Below are 24133 nucleotides of genomic sequence, written 5' to 3'. Positions count from 1 at the left end.
ATCATTCTCTTTACTTGGAAATTCCCAGCACTTAAATATCTAAAATTCAAAGGCATCTGTGGGATTCTCTTTTATTCGTACGGCACTAGCACCTATCAGGATTGGAATCCCATTGTGCTGTGCAAACCTATAAATAAGCAACACTCCCGTTTTAAAGGACGGTTGAGTACACCAAAATGACAGGAGTGGGGAGGGGAAAACTTGACGTTTCGAGGGAAATATTAAATGATTCATGACTGACATCAGCCATCGTTAAATTTTTATCTTTCAAATGCAAACATGTTTTTCATTAGCATCATTAGCTCCCAATTGTATTGCAAAGCAATAGCATCACATGGTAATAATCTTTGTTTCATTAGTATGTCATATCAACTGCTCACAACATTCTTTGAAACTGATATGCTCGTTCTTTTCTGTATGAGTAGGAAGTGCCAAAACCAGCTTCCTCTACAGGAAGGATGACCCCCTGAGATCCTTTAACTTTCGGTTTAAGTTTCTAGAGATAATCCTCTCTTTTTTTTAGGAGAGAGGAGAAAGGGGGATGTCAAGCAGCAATCCTTAATAACAAAGAAATTCCTGAGGTATATTGCCAAAGCAAAGAGCAGATAAAAGAATAAGATTCAACTTGTTGTTGGGATACTTTTGAGAGCTAGAAAAACAGACAGAGCCAAGCTTACTTAAACAAATGTAAGGCCCCTAACACGATTCAAATAATTTCAAATACAGTTGTCAAAATAACATGTTGCTTTAAATTAAATTCAGCAAAATCTCTGAGCAAGAACACTTTGTAAAAGCACATACAAAAGTTACACATCATATTAATCATCTGCATTTCTGGAGTATTTTTTATGAGGGCCTAAAAAGTGCTTTACTAAAATGAAGATGCGCAGTGCTCCTGTGAGACAGGGAAGCATTCTTACCGCCACTTGGCAGAAGGGTAAACTGAGACACAGATGGATGAAATGGCTTGTCCAAGGTCAAAGCAAGTCAGTGGACAAACACACACCTCCCACTTCTGCAGTGAAAGTGTCTTCCTGCATGTAAAAGGTGGTCAGTGCATAAGAGTCGAGGTGTGAGGATTCTATTCCCATTTCTACCACTGACTTCCTGCATGGCTCACGAACTCTCAGGACTTGTCTACATGGGGGACACTTAGGAAAGGGTTAAGCAACAGTGAACGAAGGCCACTTCACTTCTGAATGAGCAGCCACACAGGGGATTAATGCACTTTGACTTCACGTCTTTAATTAAATTTACCAACTTTCTGAGCGGCACCATGAAGATTTGCCCTCAGAGGACCTGAAAAAATTGGTATTGCCATACCAACTATAACGAGAGTAATCAGTTAAGGTGGGCTATTATCAGCAGGAGAAAAAAAACTTTTGTAGTGATAATCAGGAAGGCCCATTTCCAACAGTTGACAAGAAGGTGTGAGTAACAGTGGGGGGGGGGGGGAAATTAGCATGGGGAAATAGGTTTTACTTTGTGTAATGACCCATCTGCTCCCAGTCTTTATTCAAGCCTAATTTAATGGTGTCAAGTTTGCAAATTAATTCCAATTCTGCAATTTCTCATTGGAGTCTGTTTTTGAAGTTTTTTTGTTGGAGTATTGCAACTTGGAGGTCTGTAATCGAGTGATCAGGAAGGCTGAAGTGTTCTCCGACTGGTTTTTCTATGTTATAATTCTTGACGTTTGATTTGTGTCCATTTATTCTTTTGCGTAGAGACTGTCTGGTATGGCCAATCTACATGGCATTGTACTGGTGGTGTTACAAGAACTCAAGGGAGTATGTTCTACAAGCCAATAAGTAAAATGTTTCAGCACTGAGTTGCTACAACGTTCTTTTCAGTGCCTTCCTCCCCTGTGGAAATATTGATGGAGCTACTGCTAACAAATACTTGGGATAACATAAGACCAGGCAGCACACCTTTTCCCACAAGAGTGTGTGAAACTGAGCTGCACTGTACTACTGTACAAACCCCTGAGGTTGTTAGTTGAGTAAACACAATTTGATTCATACTCACGTGCCCTTTGGAGCCACTATGCCAGATGGTTTCCAAGCAGATGCAGATGCTCTAATATTTAGCCGGGGTTTAGGTGAAGAGGACATGACTCCTTTAGTCCTAGCCCCAGATACCCAATATTTTGTCATCATTAGCTGATTGGGCATAATATTAACGGCTTTTGATTTAGTATTAGGGCTTTGTTACAAGGACAGTAATAATGCAGGTCATAAAAGCATGTCTCAGGGGCATGTAATTTAACTGCAGTTAAAATTGCCATTCTTTGAAGGGCCTTCAAAACAGAAAAAGACGACAGGCTTTTTTGTCATGAGCGTTTTGTGGGTTTTAAGTCTCATTAAAAAACACTTGGCCTATGCAGGACTTTAATCAGTCTTGTATCTTCTGGCAGATGGACTGGCAAACAGTTCTAGGCTGTACCCTATTAAGGGCTGGGAGGCTGACAAAATGATCAGGGCTCAGTTTTCACTCGGGGGTGGGGGGGGCTCATCAGAATTCTATACATGAATAGCCCTTTGTGTTCTCCCATTTGTTTTCCCTTTCTCTTTATCACCTTGATCCTTCAGTGAACATCCAGGATCCTCCCACCTGACGCAGGATGAAAATGAATGTCCTGTGAGCCTCTCCACGTGGCTCAGAAATCAGCCAAAGAGCAAAGTGGATTTAAACAACACCTGTTCCAACTCCAGACTCTATATATACACGGACTCTGCATCAGATCTGTCACTCTACAGGTCTAGAGTGTGCAAGAATCATAGAGTTTAAAGCCAGAAGGCACCACTGTGATCACTTAGTCCAACCTCCTGCACGGCACAGTCCATAGGTCTTCCCTAAATTAATTCCTTCTTTAAGCCGAATAGCTATGGTCCAGCTAGAGCATATCTTCTACAAAAATGGCCAGTGTCGATTTTAAAATGTCCAGTAATGGAGAATCTACTACAATTCTTGGTAAGTTGTTCCTGTGGTTAAATACTCTCACTGTTAGAAATTTGCCCCTTATTTCTAGTCTGAATTTGTCTAGCTTCAACTTCGAGCCATTGGATCTTGTTATACCTTTGTCTGCTAGACTGAGAAGCCGTCTAATCACATTTCGATGACTATGACCAAGTCAGACCCCAACATTCTCTTTGACAGGCAGATTGATCTCCTTGAGTCTTTCACTACACGGCATGTTTTCCAAACCTTTAACCATTCTCTGACCCCCCCCTCCAATTTTTCAACATCCTTCTTGAAGTATGGACACCAGAACTGCACATAAATATTCCAGCGCCGCTGGTAAATACCAGTGCCCAAATACAGTTGTAATACAACCTCTCCACCCCTACTGGATATTCCCATGTTTATACTGCAAAGATCACATTAGCTCTTGTGGACACAGCATAGAACTGAGAATTAATAATGTTCAGCTGACTACCCACTGTGACACACACACAAGTCTTTTTCGGAGTCCTGCACCCAGCTTAGCAAGTAATCCAGATGGCTCTGTCTTAGTGACCAGTCCTCCTCCTTATTTACCAATATAATAAATATAGGCAGCAGCATTCTACATATGATGGCATGTAGAGAGCTGGGACCTGTGGAGGCCACAAAGAAAGGAAAGAAGATTTGAGGGGTTTCCATGTACACACACACACTTTTTCAGATTCTTTTGCTGGTTTAACAGCTTTTTATTTTTTTCCAAACAAGAACTAACCTTGCAGCATAGCGCTGAAACCAGGGATACGCTGTACCATTAAAGACAATGGGAGATACTACTAACATTCAACATGGGACTCTCCAACCAACTCATGAGTCAACTACTTCATCCTGCATTTCACCCACAGTTCTTTAGATTCTGATCAGCCTCATTCCATTTCAATGGATGAATTCAAAGCATGCCAGAGGGAAACACAAACAGAGACCAAAAATAGTGCTTTTAAGAGCACAGGCTCTTTGAGCGTTGGATATGAGAGTGACTCATGCCACCACCATGAACACTCCCAACACACCTAATGATACTAGTGAAGTATTCCAGCGTAACAGTAGAATGTACACATCACCTGGGTGCAAAGTTACCAAAGTGACTATAATTATAAAGGTACCATATCAGGATCCATTTTTAAATATAGCCAGGACTCATTCTTGGTCCTACATTTGACGACCACTAAAATTAACACATTGGTTTTTCTGAACACTAGATTTGAGAACTAGACACCCAAAGTGTGTTGTATCAGAGAGGTCCACAAGTATCGTAGCAGCACCTACAGCATGCTGACAAAGTTAAATATTTAGTTCCAGGTCAATGTGTGATTTAAAAACCCATAAACTTCATTAAAGTAATCCTTATCCTGGGAATCCAATCACAGGCAGCTTACTCAACAGTGAGCAGAGGCGTCAAACCTAAGCAGCAGTGTCAGTACTAGAATAGTGAGACTAGAACAGTGGCAGAGTTCCAGGAAGTAATAGAAGCCACAAATTAGATCAAGTCTTAAACCCGACATCTACAAGATCACTTATTGTATTCATATACGTTTTACACGTTGCATGTGAACCTGGACAGATATTAATTTCAAGCGGATGCAGTGCCGGTAACATGCCAGATTCAGAGCCCTGGAACTCTGCTCCCACTAGGCATCCACAGGACAGCACAGCACAGCTACTGACAGTACAAGCTTCTCCCACACACCATGGGCCTGAACTCTATCCTGGAGAGACCACCTCTAGGGCCCAGAGGGAAGTCAAGTCTCAAAAACATAGTCATTCCTCGGCCTCTCTGCCTAGACTGCCAACAGGTCCGCCCGTTGTCTGACCACATAGGCCATGCTCTAGGAACCGTATTGAGACTCATCAGTTCATTTCACACAAGCCACCCACTATTTCCAGAGGCCATCACCGGCATTGGACAGCTGTGTACCCCACGAGGATGGACTCCATTTCCTATTACCAACTTCCTGAACCATCAGTCTGGCCCTCTCCTCCTCATTTGGTATCAGCCGTTTCTACCAAATTCTTATAGTTTTTATACAGTAGGCAAAGGCCTTTAACTCTTTCTCCAAGGTGTTGTCATAGCAAAGTTCAGGGTTCCCCTGGAACAGAACGCTATTCTCCAGCCACTGTATTTCAAAGAAGTGGAAGTCTAATATACCAAGTGCATGCAGCTGATGCCTTCCTGCTTTTCAAAGAGACAGTTACTCTACCGAAGCTTCCTCTCTCTGCAGAGCTCAAGCCAGCTGGGCGGCAGTTGAAAGAGTCACTCAGTCAACAGCGTCGGATATCTGAAGACTTCAGCCCAAAACAAATAGACACATTTAAAATTAAAATTAAAAAAAAAAAAAAGACATAAAAAGAATAAATTGTCCCTTGCTGGCGTAAAGCACCAGCAAATTGTATCTCTCTTTAAAATCCCGTATCTCCCTTGAAATGGCTTCCCAATCAGCAACCTCATAGGAGCTGATAGACCAGATCAGACTAATGGCCTGTCTTAGCCCAGTATCCTGTCTCTGAGAACAGTCAGTACCAGGTGCTTTAGAAACACCATAATGGGCAATTATGGAATAATCTGTTTCTTCGTACCCTGAAAAGCCTCTTTGAGGAACTGTCACAGAATTCCAATTGGGGGCCTGGTGACATAAATCTTGGGAGAAGAATCATGGAAGGGTCCTACTTAGAATCTCTGGATTCTCCCCCAAAGCATCTCATCAAGCCCCCAAACATCCCCACAACCTGCCAATCCCCAAGGGTGAGACGCAAATTATCCATGCAGTGACTTGCTGTGAGGTTCCTTCCTCTATTTCAAATAACCGTCTATAACAGGGGTCTCAAACATGCGGCCCGCGGAGCTCCCCAGGGCCGCCCAGAGGGGGGGGCAAAGGGGGCAATTTGCCCCGGGCCCCGGGCTCCGCAGGGGCCCCCAAGAGAAAAGCGGAGGCTCCCGCCTCCGCCCCTCTCCTGGAGCCTTTCCCTCCCCCCCTCGCCCCCCCCTCTTACCCGAGCGCGTCTCCGTCCGAGCGCCTGAGCCCCGCCCTGATCCGAGCCGCGTGGGGAGGGGGCGGGGCTGGGAGCTCTGGGCTGAGCGCTGCACTCGGCGTGGAGCTCACAGCCCCGCCCCCTCACCACGCGGCTCTGAGCGGGATGAAGCTCAGGCCTCGCCGGAGACGCGCTCGGGTAAGGGGGGGGGACGCGGGAGCCGCCGGGGCCGGGCCGGGGGGGGGGGTAGGTAAGCGAGCCCCGCCGGGCCGGGCCGGGGGGGGGGGTAGGGAAGGGAAGCGAGACCGGCCGGGCCGGGGGTGGGGAAGGGAAGCGGGACCCGCCGGGGCCGGGCCGGGGGGGGGGGAGGGAAGCGAGACCCGCCAGGCCGGGGGTGGGGAAGGGAAGCGAGACCCGCCGGGGCCGGGCCGGGCGGTGGGGGAGGGAAGCGAGACCCGCCGGGGCCGGGCCGGGCCGGGGGGTGGGGGAGGGAAGCGAGACCCGCCGGGGCCGGGCCGGGCCGGGGGGTGGGGGAGGGAAGCGAGACCCGCCGGGGCGGGCCGGGGGGTGGGGGAGGGAAGCGGGACCGGCCGGGGCCGGGCCGGGGGGTGGGGGAGGGAAGCGGGACCGGCCGGGGCCGGGGTGGGAAGCGGGACCGGCCGGGGTGGGGAAAAGAGGGACCCGCCGCCGCCGAAGCGCAGCCCGGTCTTCGGCGGTGGGGGGCCCCTTCTGTTCCGGGACCCGCCGCCTAAGTGCCCCGCCGCCAAGCCACCAAACAGCTGTTGGTGGCGCTTAGCACTTTCCAGGAGGGAGGGGGGAGGAGCGGGGAGCCGCGCGCTTAGGGGAGGAGGTGGAGAAGAGACAGGGCAGGGGCGGGGCCTCATGGAAGGGGTGGATTGGGGGTGGGGCCAGGGGCAGCAAGGGGGCGTGTCAGTGATGCGGCCCTCGGGCTAATGCACTAGTCCTCATGCGGCTCTCGGGGTCATTTGAGTTTGAGACCCCTGGTCTATAACCTCTGTTTCATGGTTGTTTATTTCTGAATTATTTAGTTTTAAAAAAATAGTGAAGAACCCATATTTCTGTGACACACACGTAACGCTGGCACAGAAACAAGGGTCATTGTATGTATATAACCAAACATGACCTGCCTGGAACTGCCTTGCACTCTGCCCCATACATGTCAGGAGGCCACCCCAGACATATGAAAAGATGCCAGTGACTCTCACACCTAGTCACCCTGAAATAATCCCTGAATTTAGCTATTTGTCTATGAAACAGGGAATCCGACCCCACTAAGGGCCAGAGGCCTTGGGCCAGGCAGCCCAGTTCCACTAGCCCCACGCCACCCCAACTGTGCAGGGTTGGCATCAGAGCAAGGAAGCTCGACAGTAGAATGAGAGCATAAGGCCGCAAAGGCCCATGGAAGACTCCAGGCAGGAAGGTCTGGGTGTGGCTGTTCTGGAGAGAGCAGGGAGCAATCTGAAGGAGCCCAGGAGAGGCTGAGAGGAGAGACAACAAGGAGCCTGGGAAGGGGAAAGCAGAGCCCAGAGGGTGGGCAGAAAAGACTTGAATCAGAGGAGAGAAGAGGCCCCTCGGGAATGAGAGACTGGGGCACAGCCTCTGTGTTTAGAGTTGGTTTTGGAGTTGTGTCCTCCTGAAGGAGTGGGCTTTGTTAATGGCTTAGCTGAAGGGTCAAGCCCAAACTAAGGCAGGGCCTCTGCAGGGCCCACCCAAGTCACAAAGGGCCACAAGAAGCAGCGGTGACTCCGCAACCGTCTACAGAAAGCGAACGTGTATCTATTTGTAAAAAGAGCCAATACAATTGGCTACCTGCAGTTTTAAGGCCTGGTTCTGCTCCCACTGAGGTCAAAGGCAAAATCCATTTAATTTCAGAAGGCACCGGTCTATAGAGCGCATCCCAAGAATTCTTCACGTCTTGGGGGGGGCGAGAGGGGAAATCAATTCATTCCCCCCTCCCCAGTCCTCTTTGGCATTGTAAGCACCCAGGCACCCGGCATCTACTTCCCCGTGGAATGGAACGTCACAGTGTATGCACAATGATAATATGGTCTTGACCACGCAGTGACCCATTGCAGAGGATCTAATGAAAAATGTAACCATGGTTGAATGAACTGCAGCACTGGGTCGCTTTGATTTCCCCCACCCCTCTACAACCTGAGCCCAATTTCCTGTTTAATACATTTCATGCCACAACTAAGCCGAGATGAAATTGAGGCAACACCTATTTTCCTCCCCGCCCCCATTAAACTCAGAACATGTTACCGTATGCCATAAATTACCTGTGTAGGACAGGATAACTTACAAGCTCCAAATGAACTAGCAAAACAAAGCAAGGTACAATCCTATCTCAAAAATCAGGAGGCAATTCCTTCAAACCACAGCATCCACAGAATGAAAACGTTGGGCTTGGCTCACATTCCCATGAGATGATTCATTGTCTTCCGAGTTACAAAGGGACCTAATGCTTGGCCATGAACTCCCGAGCCATACACCCACTCAGGAAGAGACATTTGGATAAGGTCTGCTGGGCAGCAGTTGTGGTTCCATCCATCACTGGGGAAAAAAGTCCCCGCCCCCCACCCACGCACATCACCACCCTCCCTTGCCTTTAAAGACTTGGAAAAACCCAACTGTAGCCCCTCAGCAGCAGTCAAACTGGCAGAGATTGCAGCAGGATTTATTTTTGGCAAAAAGTTAGCAGCTCAGAGAGACTGCTACACCTCTCACGCCTGCCAGGAACAGGTCACACCTCTCCTCTGAACATGCTTATTACGGGTGGAAGCGGCTCGGAGCAAGGGACGTGAGGAGCAAGCACGACTGGGTAGCTGCATGAGATAGAACAAGCCAAACAGGTTCATTCTCATAAATCAATACAACAAAGTTAAGAGGCTGCCGCTCACACGGCGCCTTAGCTCAGTGCTCCTGTACGCCTCACAGACGTTAATGAATTATGCCTCGTGACGCTCCTCATGAGGCCGGAGTAACATTAGTGAGGGACCTGCACCTGAAAACCCAGCCAATCTGCAGGAAATTTGGATTTGGATCTCAAGCTTCTCGCTAGACCCTTCCTCTCCTAACAGGGCAAATCAAAACCAAGCACCCCAGGACTTTGAGGAAGGTCAGCCTCAGCTTCCAACCTCCAAACTCTGCCGCTGTAACTATGATGCACTTTTTACAGATGGGCAAAAAGAGTCACAAGGGAGTTAAATAAACCATCTGGCTTTAGCGGCTACAATTACATAAATTTCCATGGCTGCCAAGAATGGGGGCCAGGCGGCATTTCAAGGCCTGTAAAAGCTAACAGCCAGCAGGGACATACAGGTGCCTAGAGATGAGCAGAGAGCCTTTCAGATTAGCTCAGGAGTGGAAGCAATGGAAGGATACCCCTTGAAACTCCTTGTCATGCCACTGTGGCCTTATTCTGGACCTTTCATAACTGCAGAGCTGAATGAAGTACACTTAACTCATTAGGGGGATCCCCTAATTACTCCAATTTCCTTGCTGCGCATAGGGCGGTGGAGGGGTTCTCAAGTGGGCTAAAGCTGAGTGGGATGATGTTTAACATCTGCCATTCTTTTCACTTTCTTTAAATAGAAGAGTTGTGAAATCACAGACAGGTCTGGACAAATTGGCTCAGCTCAGGTAAGGACCTAGGCATACACAGTTTGGGAGCAAGCTAGAGGAAGGAAGAAAAAGGCATGTACACAACATACTGCTCAACATTAGGGTAGATGGGTCGTATCCTGTGGCTATCCCGTGGTCACTACAGGTTACAGTTTTTAGCTTTATCAGGGTGACTATCATTCCTTAGGGTGACTGGCAAGATTTGCTGTACTTTCTCAACTTTTACTAACACTGTAATTTTATCCAGCACTCCTTAAATGAGTACATCCCATAAAGTTACGCTGCAGATTCAGGTCATGATGCAGGGCAGAGAAGTCACTGAATTTGGTAGTTACACCCTCAGAGAACCGTTAAAGAGCACAGGCAATGGACAACCATCCTTTCCTCCTACCCCTTATATTTAAAATGTTGAGCATTTTAAATTTTATTTTAACCAGGCACAAAGATAACGTGCTATAATCTAGTCACGAGACGGAGCTGGCACTGATCCAGCTTTAAATGAAAGAATAATCTTGCTCAAAACAAAGCTAATGAGTGACCTAGCTAGAGTGAGGAAAGAATATACCCCTCTGCAGGGATACCATGTACTACAGTTATGCTATCAGCCTGATTGTTCTTATTCACAATGATGTAAATCAGGAGGTACTCTATTAAAATTAATGGTGTTACACCAGTGTAAGATTCAGGCATGAACAGAATTAGGCCCATAACAAGTTAGCCAACCTGTTGTTTTTTTTTTCCTGAAGGGTACCTTCTTTCTTCAATGTGACTATGTAATGACTTACCATATCTCCATCTTTCAGGAGCACAAAAGCTTACCCGTACAATGCATGGTGAGAAATTACAAAGAGAAAATCAGAGGAGAAAGTTTGTCAACCTACCAGATCTGTCCAACGTTAACCAACGAGAGGTAGAGAATCCACAGAATGGCCATAAGGATCATGTTTGCACATCCAGTGACCAACACGTAAGCCGAAACTCCCAAGCCAAGGCCAGCAAGGCAATCCAGGTTGCTGTCCATATCAGACCAGTCCAGGAACCAGATGAGTGTTGGGGCATAGGTCAAGGAATCCAGGTTAATCTTCCCTTTGAAATACCGTTTGACGTTCTGCAAGTACAGTTTGCATGGCAGCAGTCCCTTCTCCCCTATCAGCTGCTTGTTTTGATGGTAAGCCACCAAAAAAGCAACAACTAGGAGAAAAAAAACAAAAATGAAAATGTCATTAGAAACCATCACAGAAGGACATCTTTCAAGCCCAGCATGGTGGAGGTTTTTCTGTGCATCGGGAAGGAATGCATTAACATCTCCTTCTCCCCAGTAGTATACAACACAGCCATTTCTATTAAATTTGATAAATAAGGCATGGCAATCCCATAAACATTGTACCCCTTAGCCCAGGGAATTTATGCAGTCTGTTTTGGGGAAAATATGAGTTTTTCCAAGATGGATATTTCACTGGTTGCTGGCAATCTCAGTAGCAATAGCATCATGCATCATTTCAATATGACCACTTCATATCAAACCTCTCTTGCGCATCAATTCCAGTGAATGCTTTTCTATGGGGAAAGAGCGTCCCAAATGGGGCTTTAAAGTACATTGTGAAAAGAACACCATAGAGGCCATATCTCCTTACAGTATCTTGGATAGCGAAGAGGATTCAGGGAATCCTGAAGCCGTGATAGTCTTTGCTGTCCTGTAGGAAATGCACGCATAGGAATGGCATTTCATGGCCCTCTGAGGGCATTTACTTCTGTGTCAGGATAATGTATTTTCAACAAAAAGGAAAGGACCACACTGCGGTCAAGGCAGAGGACTTAGCAAAAGTCACCAGGTCCCTTAGCAGACAACTCCTAGGTTCTCGGCCCAGCTCCACCACACATTCACTGTGTGACTTTCCTCGTCTGAGTTCGGTATCAGCCTGCCTAACAATCCAGTTGCAAAGCTAATGTATTCATTTTGTGAGGCACTTGGAGGTCTTGGATGGATTGGAAACGACTCCATGTAACCAGTGGTTAAAGGAGAACGTAATGGGCGGGGGGAAGCTCTCATTGCAATGGCCCAGGCGAATGAGGAGCTGTTGGGAAACCCCCTTACCCAAGCCAGGTAGAGGAGGGACAACACCCCTATGATTTTAGCAGGATAGGGATAGCTGCACCATCTTCCCCTCCTCCTCCTCCTCCCCCCCCCCCCCCAAGATATTTTCATTATCTGAAGGCAACATTCAAAATACTGTACAATGTAAATATTCAACAGCTCCATCCACAGCAGCACGGATAGTGCCGATTTTAATGTGTAATAACAGTTTTCTAATGCTTTGGATAATAATTAACCCACAGCACACAGAGAAGAGGTTCTATTTGCAGTGTTAGAGCCTAGCTTTGGAAAACAATCTATGATCATTTGTATATAGCATCTGTGTAAAACTCCCAAGTATTAGAATTTTTCTTTCACAAAACATGTTTAAAAATACCCTGATATGTTAATGTGATGGCTCATGAAATAACATTCAGTATCTAGGATGCTTCAAGTTAATTTGGCCATTTGACAGTTAATGCTCACAAAAATGCAACTATTTCAGTGGTAAGAGTGTAGTTATGCTATGGGTTGGACTCCTGTATCCTCTCACATACTGACATGTTCAAAATGTAAAGACTTAATATTTTCTTGTCCTCCAAATTGCTACTTTTACATGTCACTACAGCTCTCCCACTTATAATATCTACATCCTTAAACTGGACAATCTAAGAACAGCCAGATGCTTTTTTTAACAGTATATAAGCAATTTAATTACAGATCATAGACCTAGAATTTGATGTACTGCAGAGAAAGTCGGTTAGTTTCTAGGAATTATCTCATATTTTAGGAATCTCCGCCAGTTACCAGCTTGCAGTTTGTAACTGCAGTCATCTCCTCTGTCAGAGACATGATGAGGGCCAATATTTCCTGATTAGGCTCCATACATTTCACTCCGTTTCAAGCATTATCCGATTACTGGCCACGTCACTTACAGCAACAAGTCTTACAGAACTGAAAATGCTACACCACTGATTATTTTCCCGCTCCTAACTAATGCTCAAATCGATCCTAAATTGAGGGATACTGTGGTGCGGACAACAATTCTGATGTCCACAGACAGCAACATATCTAAACATAGTGCATGCATAAATCCTGATGCAGGTATATGGAAATGTGCTCACTGTGCTATTTTTTCCTGTGGCTATGGGATCCCTCTGCAAATTCTGTATGCGAAGCCAAGCTTTGCTGCAACTTGGAAGCACTGCAGCCTGGAGGTTTGATTCATTATAAAAATCAGGGCCCAATTGCTACATCGAGAATGACATTCAAACTTCCCCATAGTTCAGGGTGTTGGAATAGTGGGGCTTGGGGTCCGATGCTTGCAAACGTGAAGGAATTTGTTATTTCAAAGCAAAACAGAACCAGGAGGCAGCGCAGAGAGTGGATAGGGCAGTGGTTCCCAAACTTTAACAACCTGTGAACCCCTTTCGCTAAAGTGTCATGTCTTGTGAACCCTCTCCTAAAAATGCATATTTCCAGGGATTTTCTCCTTTACCTGAGTATAAATTATAAAAGCCGTGATCTTGGAAATATACATTGTTTTTATGACATGCTTATTACACACTATTTATTATTAATTATTATTTATCATTACAGTATTTTTATTACATTATGAAAACGGCAACACTCTTCCAAGATCTCACTTTCGTAGCTTGTATCACTTTGAACAAGCCTGTTACAAGACAAGGCTCCTATGTTTCATCAAGCAGTATCAGATGTGAAACAGCAGGAAGGGATTTAAGAAGCCAACTCAGAGTTCCTCCTACACAAGCATTCAGGTCTTCAGCAGTCCAGGCAAACAACGCACGTTACAACAAGGCTTAAACTTGTTCTTCATAATAATTTTAAAAACAATCCTAGCTGCCTATTTAATTTTAAAAACAGCAAAAAAATATCCACCTCCCTTTCCATTTCTTCTAAGGAGGCTTGAAGTTTAAATCTCCTCAGTGTGACAGAGATGCTGGCTTTGATCTGCTTAGCTCTTGGAAGTCCAGGGGCTCTGGGCCCTGTGCTCCCTATTGACAGCTCTGTCCGCCATTGGGGAATTTTTTCCCCAAGAACCACTGGGATAAGGCAACAGGCTGAGACTCTGGTGGTCTGGACTCTAGTCCCAGCTCTGTAACTCACTCTCTCTGTGAGCCAGTTATGCGCCCCACCGCCTCAAGTGATACTTGCTACCTTTGTGAACCTCCATGAGCTGGGTGGGTGAAGAGCACCAGGGGTTATCACTGCAATCTTACCCCTTAGCTTCCAAGCCGCTTCTCAAAGATCTCATCCCTAGGAAGGGGCATACCAGGAGGAAGGTTGGGGTCAGTGTGTGACCCATCTCAGACCTCGTACGGCTCCCATGGCAGGAATAATCCAGTTGTGGGATGCTGCAGCCAGTCATATGTAGAGTCAAAGGCCCCAGTCCTGGAAGGTTCTTAGAGCCTCCTGAGAGACGCTGAATAACTCGCGGGATCAGCTTCTTGACATGCACCACTGTCAGCACTCAAACCACTCCGGGTCTGAATCTGGCCCTCAGTTTATATTTTAAACCTGAACTAACTCCCCTACTCATTTTGAGAAGGAAAGAAACATGCTTCAGATTAATAATGATCAAAATACTGCACCATCTCCCCTCGAACACACACACAAGGAGCTTCAGTGGCGTTTGGTTAATAATCCCTTTAAAACCATTACTCTGGCATTACACTCAAATGTATCTTCTTGCTATCTCCTGAATGAGCACTTAGGGCCTACCGGAAGTTAACAGAAGGATTCCCATTGACTTCAATGGGTTTTGAATTAGGAAAGCAGCAGATTTTTTCTTTAAAAAAAAACCACACACTGAACTATTTTACACAAAAATCAATAAAACCAAGCAGGGCATTTCATTAGATTAGAGATAGAAAAGGACACACTGCCCATAAAGCTTAAGAGTTGTCTTCTGATGACAATAAGCTAAGTGACTTAAAATGTAAAAAAATATATATTTTAAAGTATTCCTTATGCTGGTTGGTTTTTTCTACTAAACCAAAGCTCTTCTCAGAACTGTAAAACTAAAAGATTCAGTACACGAAACCAGCAGAATTATAATGCTCCCCAACATCAGACGACTTAATATCTCTGCTTTGGTTAAAAAAAATTCTGCCTTTAAAAAACCCTACATGGCTTGATTTACCTTGATTAGCATTGCAATTTGCTGCACACAGTTTTCAAAAAGTGCTAATCAAATTTACCTCTAAATGCGGCACAAATTGTTGCCCCAACCCATAACTGCTAATCAGTTTAGAAAAAAATCTAAATTAGACCTCTGCACCGTAAGCAAGATAAACAAGGAAAGGGTAAATTAGGAAAAATATACACTACGGCAATTGAAGAAAAGTATACACTATATATGCTGAATATTGTACAGGGTATTTAAGTTTAAAAGCAGCAAATATCTATTATAAGTTGGCATGAACTGCACATCTAAGAATTGTACAGTTTGGGCCAAAAAAAAAAAAAAGGGCTTCTCACAAAATAAAGATTTTTTCTTTTTTCTTTTTTACAAGCATTTATAATTCTGGAACTTTTAATGTAACAATTTCGTAACCAATTCACATTCGCAAATTTTCTAATTTGGTTAAAAACTCATCTTACCCAGGTAAATCCTTATGTTTCCTCCCAAATGGCACTCCATTATACCCCCGAACTATGAAGACCTATGTCACCACTATTACAGCCTATTATTCACATGCGTACGGTACTGTGCATGCACACATTTATGTAGAGATGTCTATGGAAAGACAGTTTGCTGCTTACAATCCACCAGACTTTATTCTTCCCACAAGACACAACTATGCTCACCTTCCTGTTAAAATATCTGGGTTCTTCCAACACTCAATTCCTACACTAAGCAGTAGTATAATTAGAATTACCACTAGAAGGCAATCAATATATACAGGTACATATCACTACACTGCCACTATATAATCCTCTGGCTGTCTGAGGATTATGTATATATATGTATAAGACACCGAAGTTCACTAGAACATTGATCTTCAGTCAGCTGGAAGTGTGAGTGTTAGACCTTCCACCTTCAACTGCAACACGTCCCCCCCATCCCATCCACAGGACCGACTGCACTACTGTGCAGTGCTCTCCAGCTCTATCAGCCATGACAGCAAAAGGCTGGAACCTAGAGGCAAACAAAGGCACAAAAGTTTGGTCAGGCCAGTAACCGAACTGCCCGTGCGTAGCAAGGATACTGTGCCCCTCTCTGGTGCCTTCTATCTGAGCATCTCAAAGCACTTTGCAAACATTCAGGAGTAAAGCTTCACAATGCTCATGTAAAGCAGCAGCATCTCCATTCTCCAGAGGCAGAAACTTGCCCAAAGTCTCACAGTGCTAGAACAGGAGACAGACTCCCCCATCCCCTACCTGCCAGTCCGGTGCCCTATGCACAAGATTTCTGTCCCCCACACCTGGGGCAGTGCAGCTGTCACAGAGGCAACTGCAGGGTGACCATGCACCCTAACCAGGAAACGCCCATCCTCCACCGAGCATGCTTTAACAAAGCCCATTAGCCAGGCTTTCTGCGGGCGAAGAGCATCTTGCCCTCTCCCAGGAGCCCACACGGACAAGTCCTTATGTGCCGAGGAGAACAGGGTGTCAAACTTGACAACTGCATTTGCAAACTTCACGCAATGCAGTAGCTGACAGCTCATCTCAATTCCAAGCATTTATTTTGACTTCAAGAGCAGTTTAAACAAGAGAGAAGAATGGAATTAATATGCCCTTGGCAGTTTCACATCCATAACACATGGATAAACTTTTGCCCCAGTGTGTAACGTGATACAGAATTCTAATGATAGAACTGATGATGGGCAGCTTAATGTCCAGGTTGGAACATGTTGGCACTTAGCCTTCCAGTGACTTTAACGGAAATCAGGCCCCAGGACACTACTCTATTTGGAGTTTGCTCCAGTTTACTTGTAGATTTGGATGTATTATTCATTCTGACAATCAAATCCTTAGTTTTGTAATCTGCAGGTTGTTATGCCACCAAATAGCACGGCGAATCTGTGCAAAAATATAAGGGAAAATTCTCCATATACGTTGTATATTGCTCCCTGTGTTGAACAGATTATTAAATCTAGCATTTCATTCCAAGCTCTTGTACAAATCCATTAACAGAAGTGTTTATTATAAGTGTGTACATTTAAACACGCATGCTTTTAAAAAAACCTTTTACATTCTCAAAAAAAGTTTGTCGCTCAAATATAGAAAATATCACTAAAAGCCTTACTCAGGTTACTGTCAATTAGAAAGTTGACTGCTTTCATTATAAACAATAATACCCATGTAGCACTTTCACAGTCAAAGTGCTATAAGAATATCAACAAGACTTCAGAACAGCCCTGTGAAGGAGTTGTGTACAATCCCCATTTTAATCATTTTTAATCACTGGCGGCAGGGGACGTGTGAGGTTTGTGCGGTGAGGAGAGCATCGAAGAGAGAGGCTAAGTGACTTGTCCAAGACTGCTCAGCAAGTCAGTGGCAGAGCTGGGATTTTAACCCAGAACACCTCATGAACCCCAACTCTGTTCATTTCTCTGATTCCAGGGGGATGGGTGGGGAGTGTTGGTTTTCTTTTTGCCATACCCAAATGAAAAACTCCATTGCAGACATTATTACTTATATTACTGGAGCTCCTAGACTGCTCATTGTGCTAGGTGCTGTACAAACAAATACACCCACGCTCTGAAGAGCTTACAATCTGCATAGACAAGACAAAGGGGAGAGGAGAACCAGAGGCTCAGGACTTGTCTACACAGGGCAGTAATGTGGACTACGGGGGTGTAACTTCTACAGCACACTCTAGCACGCTGTAGAAATCACACTCCCGTAGTCCACATTACTGTCCCGTGTAGACAAGCCCTCAGAAAGGACGTGCTGAAGGCCACACAGTAGGGCGGTGACAGAGCCAGGAACAGACCCCCAATATCACTACACCCAGGCCAGTGTTCAAAGCCCCTGGACCATGTTGCTTCATACTTTCTGGTATCAACTTACAGACTAAAGACACACACACAAACCTCAAAGAACTGAGCGATTTTCTGAGAATTTACAAGACACTTAACCTTCTTTCTCACATTCAAACAAGTTTTCCCGCAGTTCTCCTTCCCCCACCCAGCTGACAGTAACCAGAATTTAACTTTCAGGCTGCGGGCATCTCGGAACCTATGTTATCATCTGTGGCTTCTCAGCACCCTCAAGATTGCTTTAAATCAACTCCCAAAAAACCCATGTCATCTCCGAAAGACTCCAACTCCGGTCACTTAGTCTGCCAGGAAGAGTCAGTTTCCCTCCAACTGTTCAGGCCACTTTCTCCCAGACTCTTTTATCATCTCCTGCTGCTCCCTGTACTTGAGTGTCTTAAACTGTGTCCATTTACCTGCCCAGTGTGACATTTCCTCTTCGAAGCACGTGCCTCGTTACAGCTTGACAATTAATCCTCCCACACAAGCAGTAGTCAGAGCCCTTGACAGCTCAGGTGGGATCAGCCTCCCGTACCTGACGCAAGCTGATCTTTATGGAAGTAAGCCATGTAAATTGTCATCAACTGTTAATCAATCCTCACTACTTATTCTCACCTCAGAAGGTGCATTCCTGTACTTTTCCATTAACAAGAAAACTCCAAGACAGAATAGGTTCCCTGTTTGATCCCACATGCTACCAATAAACAACTGGGACACTCAGTACAGAGAACCACTAAGCTGGAATTATTTGGTTTTATGCATTTTGCCCTGTCACCTCGGTTCCATTTCCCAATCCAGCCACAGTCTGTCATGGTAAAAGAAAGAGAGAATCCCATTCTTCATGCTCTGTAAAGATTTAAAGATGTGAAATCCAAAACTTTCCGGTCACATTTCCCCCCACCCTCCACTCCCATCCCTCCCATTAAAAAAAAAAAGTCTTAACTTCTACTTAAAGCCCAAACCACAAGAAGAAATGAACCAAGAGCATAGATTTTTGCACGAAAAGCAAACTACATTTTACATACACAAAAAATATGCTACATATATCAACTTCACCTTTGACCTGACAAAGCATTCTAAAAAAGATACTGTTTTGACTGAATGCTGGCAACTTAGTTTAGGCCTGAAATCTAGGTTTTATTACAGGGAAAAAAAAGAAAAAAGTGGTTGCAGTTTTTATATATTATTAAAAAAAACAAATGAAACATCTTATTTTTAATTGACACACTCCACTGCAGGATTGGAAACCCAAACACCACAGCACTGTGCTAGCAGTGAGGAGAGCCAGAAAGTGAAACTAACCAACACAGTTTCATCAAAGTTGAGATACATAAGATAAACACCACAAAAAGTACATCTGGTTCTTAAAATTCCTCATTTTATTAGATGTGCCATTAATAGCACAGCTAATGACTATTTTTTAAAAAAAATGATTCACTACTTTGTTCAAAATAACATGAAGGCAAATAAGAAAATATGTCACTGTTCAGAGCCCACAAGTCTCTGAACAAAGTACAGTTATTTTATTTTAAAGCAAATCAAATAACAGATTAACATCCAGTTTAAGGCCATCTCTGAAATACCTTTCTAGTCCAAACCAAATCTAGCTGAACTGCTGACCTCAGAGAGACAAATTCTCTCTCACTCCAATCTTGTTATCATTCCCCTGGAGCTACCAATGCCTGTTATTAATGAAACTATTTTACTGAAGTGAAAGTGCAGTGTTTAGTGCCAAATATGCTCTGTCTTTCTTACAGAGCATCTCTTTCCACAATTTAACTAGCGGCATCCGACTCACTGAAGGGATACAGTGCTAATGTATGGTCTTTGTTTTATAGAGTTGTTAACTAAAGTCCAAGTGTGTCAATTAAAATCTTACACTGGGAAAAAAATGCAAAGGATATACTGTAATCCAGACGAGATGGTCTGAAAACTACTGCGAGGCATTTAAAGTAATAGGATCATGGGGAGGAGAGGGGGGAATTTTCAGGCAGACAAGTCCTTTCGTAACTAACACTCACTCCCTTGAGAAGGTGTTAGATTTGAGATTTAAGGTTTAGGAAGAACAAAGTTATACGCCTTCAAGCATTTTTGAGTAGGTCCCTACTTATTGGGAAAAAATTAGTATTGTTTAATCTTTACAGAGAAGGAGAATTAGATTTATATGATCCCTTTCATCTCAAAGTATTTTACAGCATATGGGTCACATTTCAGAAGGGGGTTTCTAAATAGCACCTTGAAATCCCCAAATGCCCAAAATGCATATGCACCTATCGGGGCATCCACACATCAGAAATAATTGGGGGGAAAGAGAGAGGAAGAGAGCCACTGTGGTACACTTGGTCTCCGGACCCATACTCTTCGCTCAAAACCAGCAATCAAAAAACAAACATTCAATCCCCGGATGTTGATCCATTTCTTTAATTAGTAATAGCCGCTGCAACTGCACTGCCAACAAAATCTCCTCAAGAGGGTTTCTTTAGTTTTAAAAATGAGAATCAATTTAATAGTTTGCAAGGATACAGGAACACACAAGAACATAAAGATCAGAATGGAAAACCTACTCTAATCCGTTATTGAACCTACTCCACATTGCCTTTGCCTCCTGCTATTATATCTTATATTTAACTTTGTACCTGTCCTGCATCTCAATAAATCATCTGGGGATCTGGTTTGCATGAAAGATACTATACGAGCTTTTATTTAAGTATCATGTAAATGAGCACAAGTCTGAGATAACTCTTCTGCTTGTTTTAATTACCGGTACTATTATAGCATCCAGATGCTATAGGACTGTAAAAAAGACAATTAACAGAGACACAGTGTGGTCTCTACTAGACTGAGCATGGGGCTAAAGCCACAAACTCTAGAGTCGTAATCTTGAGTCTGCCACAGATTTGCTTTTTCAATTTGCTTGGACAAAGCACTTAAATTCCCCTCTCAGATCCCCCAAATCAGATTCCTTTCTGCCCCACACAATTCATTCTGAATGGGCAGTGGAAAAGGTAAAACTTGGAGCGGAGAAACAGGCCCTCAATATCTAACCTACGGAGGGATGTTGCAAGAATTACCCAGCTAATTAAAAGCACTAAATACTGTCTACTTTGCGAATATAGAGTGGTAGCTACCCTCATGAATTCATTGGCTGCACTGAACCAGCCCTATGTGCCTAAATCTTCCAATATCCTTAGCATTCAATTAGGAAAATCCTACTGGTATGGGCTCAGTACAGGGACGAAACCACAGGGTGGTTTCTCTACAACTTTCCCATCCCCCCCCCCCCCCCAGTAATGGAGGCAGCAGGAGTTTTGGCCACCAAATCCCACGGATTTAGGATTACCAGGTTGGTCAACTGACATTATTTGACCGCTTATTATTTGACTGTGGTCACATATTCCAGTAACCATGCCCTGACATAGGCGATGGCCTATCTTGTTCATTGCGCTGTGGCAGCCTTCTTTCATCTTTTAGAACTTTGTTTAATTGCTTGTCACATTCTTCTGAGCTAAAATAATCACTCAATTACATAACTGGGGTTGTTTTGGTTTTTTGGTTTTTAATTAGGCGTAAGTTTCTATCTAAAGCTAAACCTATTAGAGACCATAAAGTCTTACTTTGAGGCGGGGTCACTGTCCTGATCAATTAGTGCTTCACATATTTGACCATTTTTGACATTATTTCAAAATATTTGATCAGTCAATTGACTATTTATTTTTGGATCAGTCAAATGCCCAACCTTACAGAATCACAGATTAGGGTTGGAAGAGACCTCAGGAGGTCATCTAGTTCAACCCCCTGCTCAAAGCAGGCCCAACCCCGACTAAATCATCCCAGCCAGGGCTTTGTCAAGCCGGGCCTTAAAAACCTCTAAGGATGGAGATTCCACCACCTCCCTAGGGAACCCATTCCAGGGCTTCACCGCCCTCCTAGTGAAATAGTGTTTCCTAATATCCAACCTAGACCTCCCCCACTGCAACTGGAGACCATTGCTCCTTGTTCTGTCATCTGCCACCACTGAGAGCAGCCGAGCTCCATCCTCTTTGGAACCCCCCCCCCCCCCACACACACACCCCTTTTCAGGTACTTGAAGGCTGCTATCAAATCCCCCCTCACTCTTCTCTTCTGCAGACTAAATAACCCCAGTTCCCTCAGCCTCTCCTCGTAAGTCATGTGCCCCAGCCCCCCTAATCATTTTCGTTGCCCTCCACAGAACTCTCTCCAAATTGTCCACATCCCTTCTGTAGTGGGGGGACCAAAACTGGACACAATACTCCAGGTGTGGCCTCACCAGTGCCATATAGAAGAGAATAATCACTTCCCTCGATCTGCAGGCAATGCTCCTACTAATGCAGCCCAATATGCCGTTGGCCTTCTCGGCAACAAGGGCACACTGCTGACTCATATCCAGCTGCTCCTCTATTGTAACCCCTACGTCCTTTTCTGCAGAACTGCAGCTTAGCCAGTCGGTCCCCAGCCTGTAGCAGTGCATGGGATTCTTCCGTCCTAAGTGCAGGACTCTGCACTTGTCCTTTTTGAACTTCATCGGACCTTACACAGATCTCATTTGATCTATGGAAGGCAACAGGCCATCCATGCTGCCGGGACTCAGTGCCTCCTTCTCCAGCAATCTGGTCTTTTTCTCCTTCCTTTCACCAACCTGCCTCCATAACAGCACGGCTCCAAAGCAGTCTCATTGCCAGGGACTTCCCAGCTTGTGACCATGCCTGGAAACTCCCTTTAAAAGAATGGGAAGGTTATCAACAGCACCCTTGTGCTGTGTGACATTTTACAGAGACTCCCTGTCTGTTAGGTGGGAAAGGGAGCAGATTATTGCACATTCCCTGCCTTCACTCCACAAGCACAGATCCTAGACCCTGAGGCAAGGGAAGAGACTAAAACCCCCTTTCCACATAAAAAAGCGGAGATCCCTTCCAAGGAGAAACCCTGTTCACGATCCTTCCCCTCACTTCACTGCCATTGAAAACTGTGTTTGTTCCACAGTTCTCTTTCATAACAGGGGAAGATCCTTCTCACACACACACACCTGCCCAACCCCCAGGCCTCCCCTCTAGCTTGCTACAGCCGCGCTGGAATGCAGGAGCTGATAACTGTCAGAGAATGACCAATTTTCCGCCACATTTTAATACAAGCCCCCACGAGATGCATTCTTCAAGCCCGGCGTAAATGAAAACGGCATGGTTAACCGTTATCAGAGGGGTGAAATGGAAGAAGGGGAAAAACATCCCACCACTGAGGAATGTCAGTCTGTCATAATGGCATCAGCCATTTCCTCAATAAGCCTGAAACAACCGTCGCAGTTTACTAAGTGTAGGCATAAGGGGGGGAAGAGAAAAATCTGTCAAAGTAAGTTGTTCCATCTTCAGAAACAAGGTCTAAATATCTGCTTGACCCAGAGGCTTAAAATTGTTTCCCGCTGTTGTTAACCCAGAATCCCAGCTGAGATCAAAAGGCAGGCCGGTCTCACTTGAAAGTGTCCCACCCTTACAAAGATACTTTGCTCTCTCTTCCCTCGCCAGAAAAGCTAGCGGCGTTCTAACGTGGCCTAGGGATTTTGTGGCTCACAATCTCTTTATTTTGAAGTCACACTGATTAATTTCAGCCCCGCATTGCAAAATTCAATAAGCAGCAGTGCATCCTCACAGCACACAGTGCAGAGGTATTAGTCACAAACACGCTTCCAATGACACTTGGACTCGAAATTTAGCCCATGCCAAACTTAGCCCAAAAATTCAGGATTTGGTACCATTAAGTTTTTACAAAACTTAAGATGGGGGGGGAGCGGGGGTGAAACTTTCCACTGTGACCCTCTTTAATTCTAGTCAAACAGGAGATTCCTTTTAACCAGATGAACTTCAACTTCAGCATGGCAGTAGCGTGTAAGAACCAAAATGAGAGAGACCAAGAATTAAACCAGGCGCCAGACTACGCCAAAAGCAAGAAGTAAACAATTTTTTAAAAACCTCTATTACAAAAACCTGGTATTGTTAGTAGTGTAAGGTGTGGGGGTATTTGGGTTCTAGAAGCCTGGTTTTTACACTGAGAGCGTCCGCTTAAAAGTACAACACTAAAACCTGAGAATGAAACTTCCCTTCTCCGTCTGCATCCCCTCTCACCCTTTGTCTGTCTTGTCTATTAAGGTTCTGATCCTGCATTATGTTGAGAACGGCTGGTGTAGCACATATGCAGCTCGCTGTGCCCGTGCAAACTGAATGGGGCTTTGAGCAAGGAAAGCAGCCTGCCCATAAACTGCACAATGCATAATCTGGGCCTTCGACTGGCGCGAGGGCTGATTTCACGAGGTCTGTCCACTGCCTAGCATAATGAAGCCCATGTTTCGGTTGAAGTCTCCAGGCCAACCTTAATATAAACAATAAAACAAAATTTACTGCAGAACATGGTGTATTTAAAGCTCCATATT

General features: G+C 44.8%; 1 protein-coding gene across 2 annotated transcripts in view; it reads right to left on the bottom strand.

Annotated features, from left to right (window-relative positions):
* LMF1 (lipase maturation factor 1) overlaps window positions 1–24133 on the bottom strand; it is a 328947-nt gene that overhangs the window by 299911 nt on the left and 4903 nt on the right. Inside the window, exon 2 of one of the 2 annotated variants that reach the window (XM_044980874.1) lies at window positions 10494–10803. In XM_044980874.1, the coding sequence (XP_044836809.1) occupies window positions 10494–10803 (310 nt within the window). Of the gene's footprint in view, window positions 1–10493; window positions 10804–24133 lie in introns of those variants that run through there. The other variant, XM_044980876.1, reaches the window with a different exon arrangement.

The sequence above is a fragment of the Mauremys mutica genome, chromosome 11 (genome assembly GCF_020497125.1).
Source record: "Mauremys mutica isolate MM-2020 ecotype Southern chromosome 11, ASM2049712v1, whole genome shotgun sequence".
Classification (NCBI taxonomy): domain Eukaryota; kingdom Metazoa; phylum Chordata; order Testudines; family Geoemydidae; genus Mauremys; species Mauremys mutica.
The sequence above is the reverse complement of the archived record's forward strand: the minus strand, read 5'-3'. Positions and strand labels throughout refer to the sequence as shown.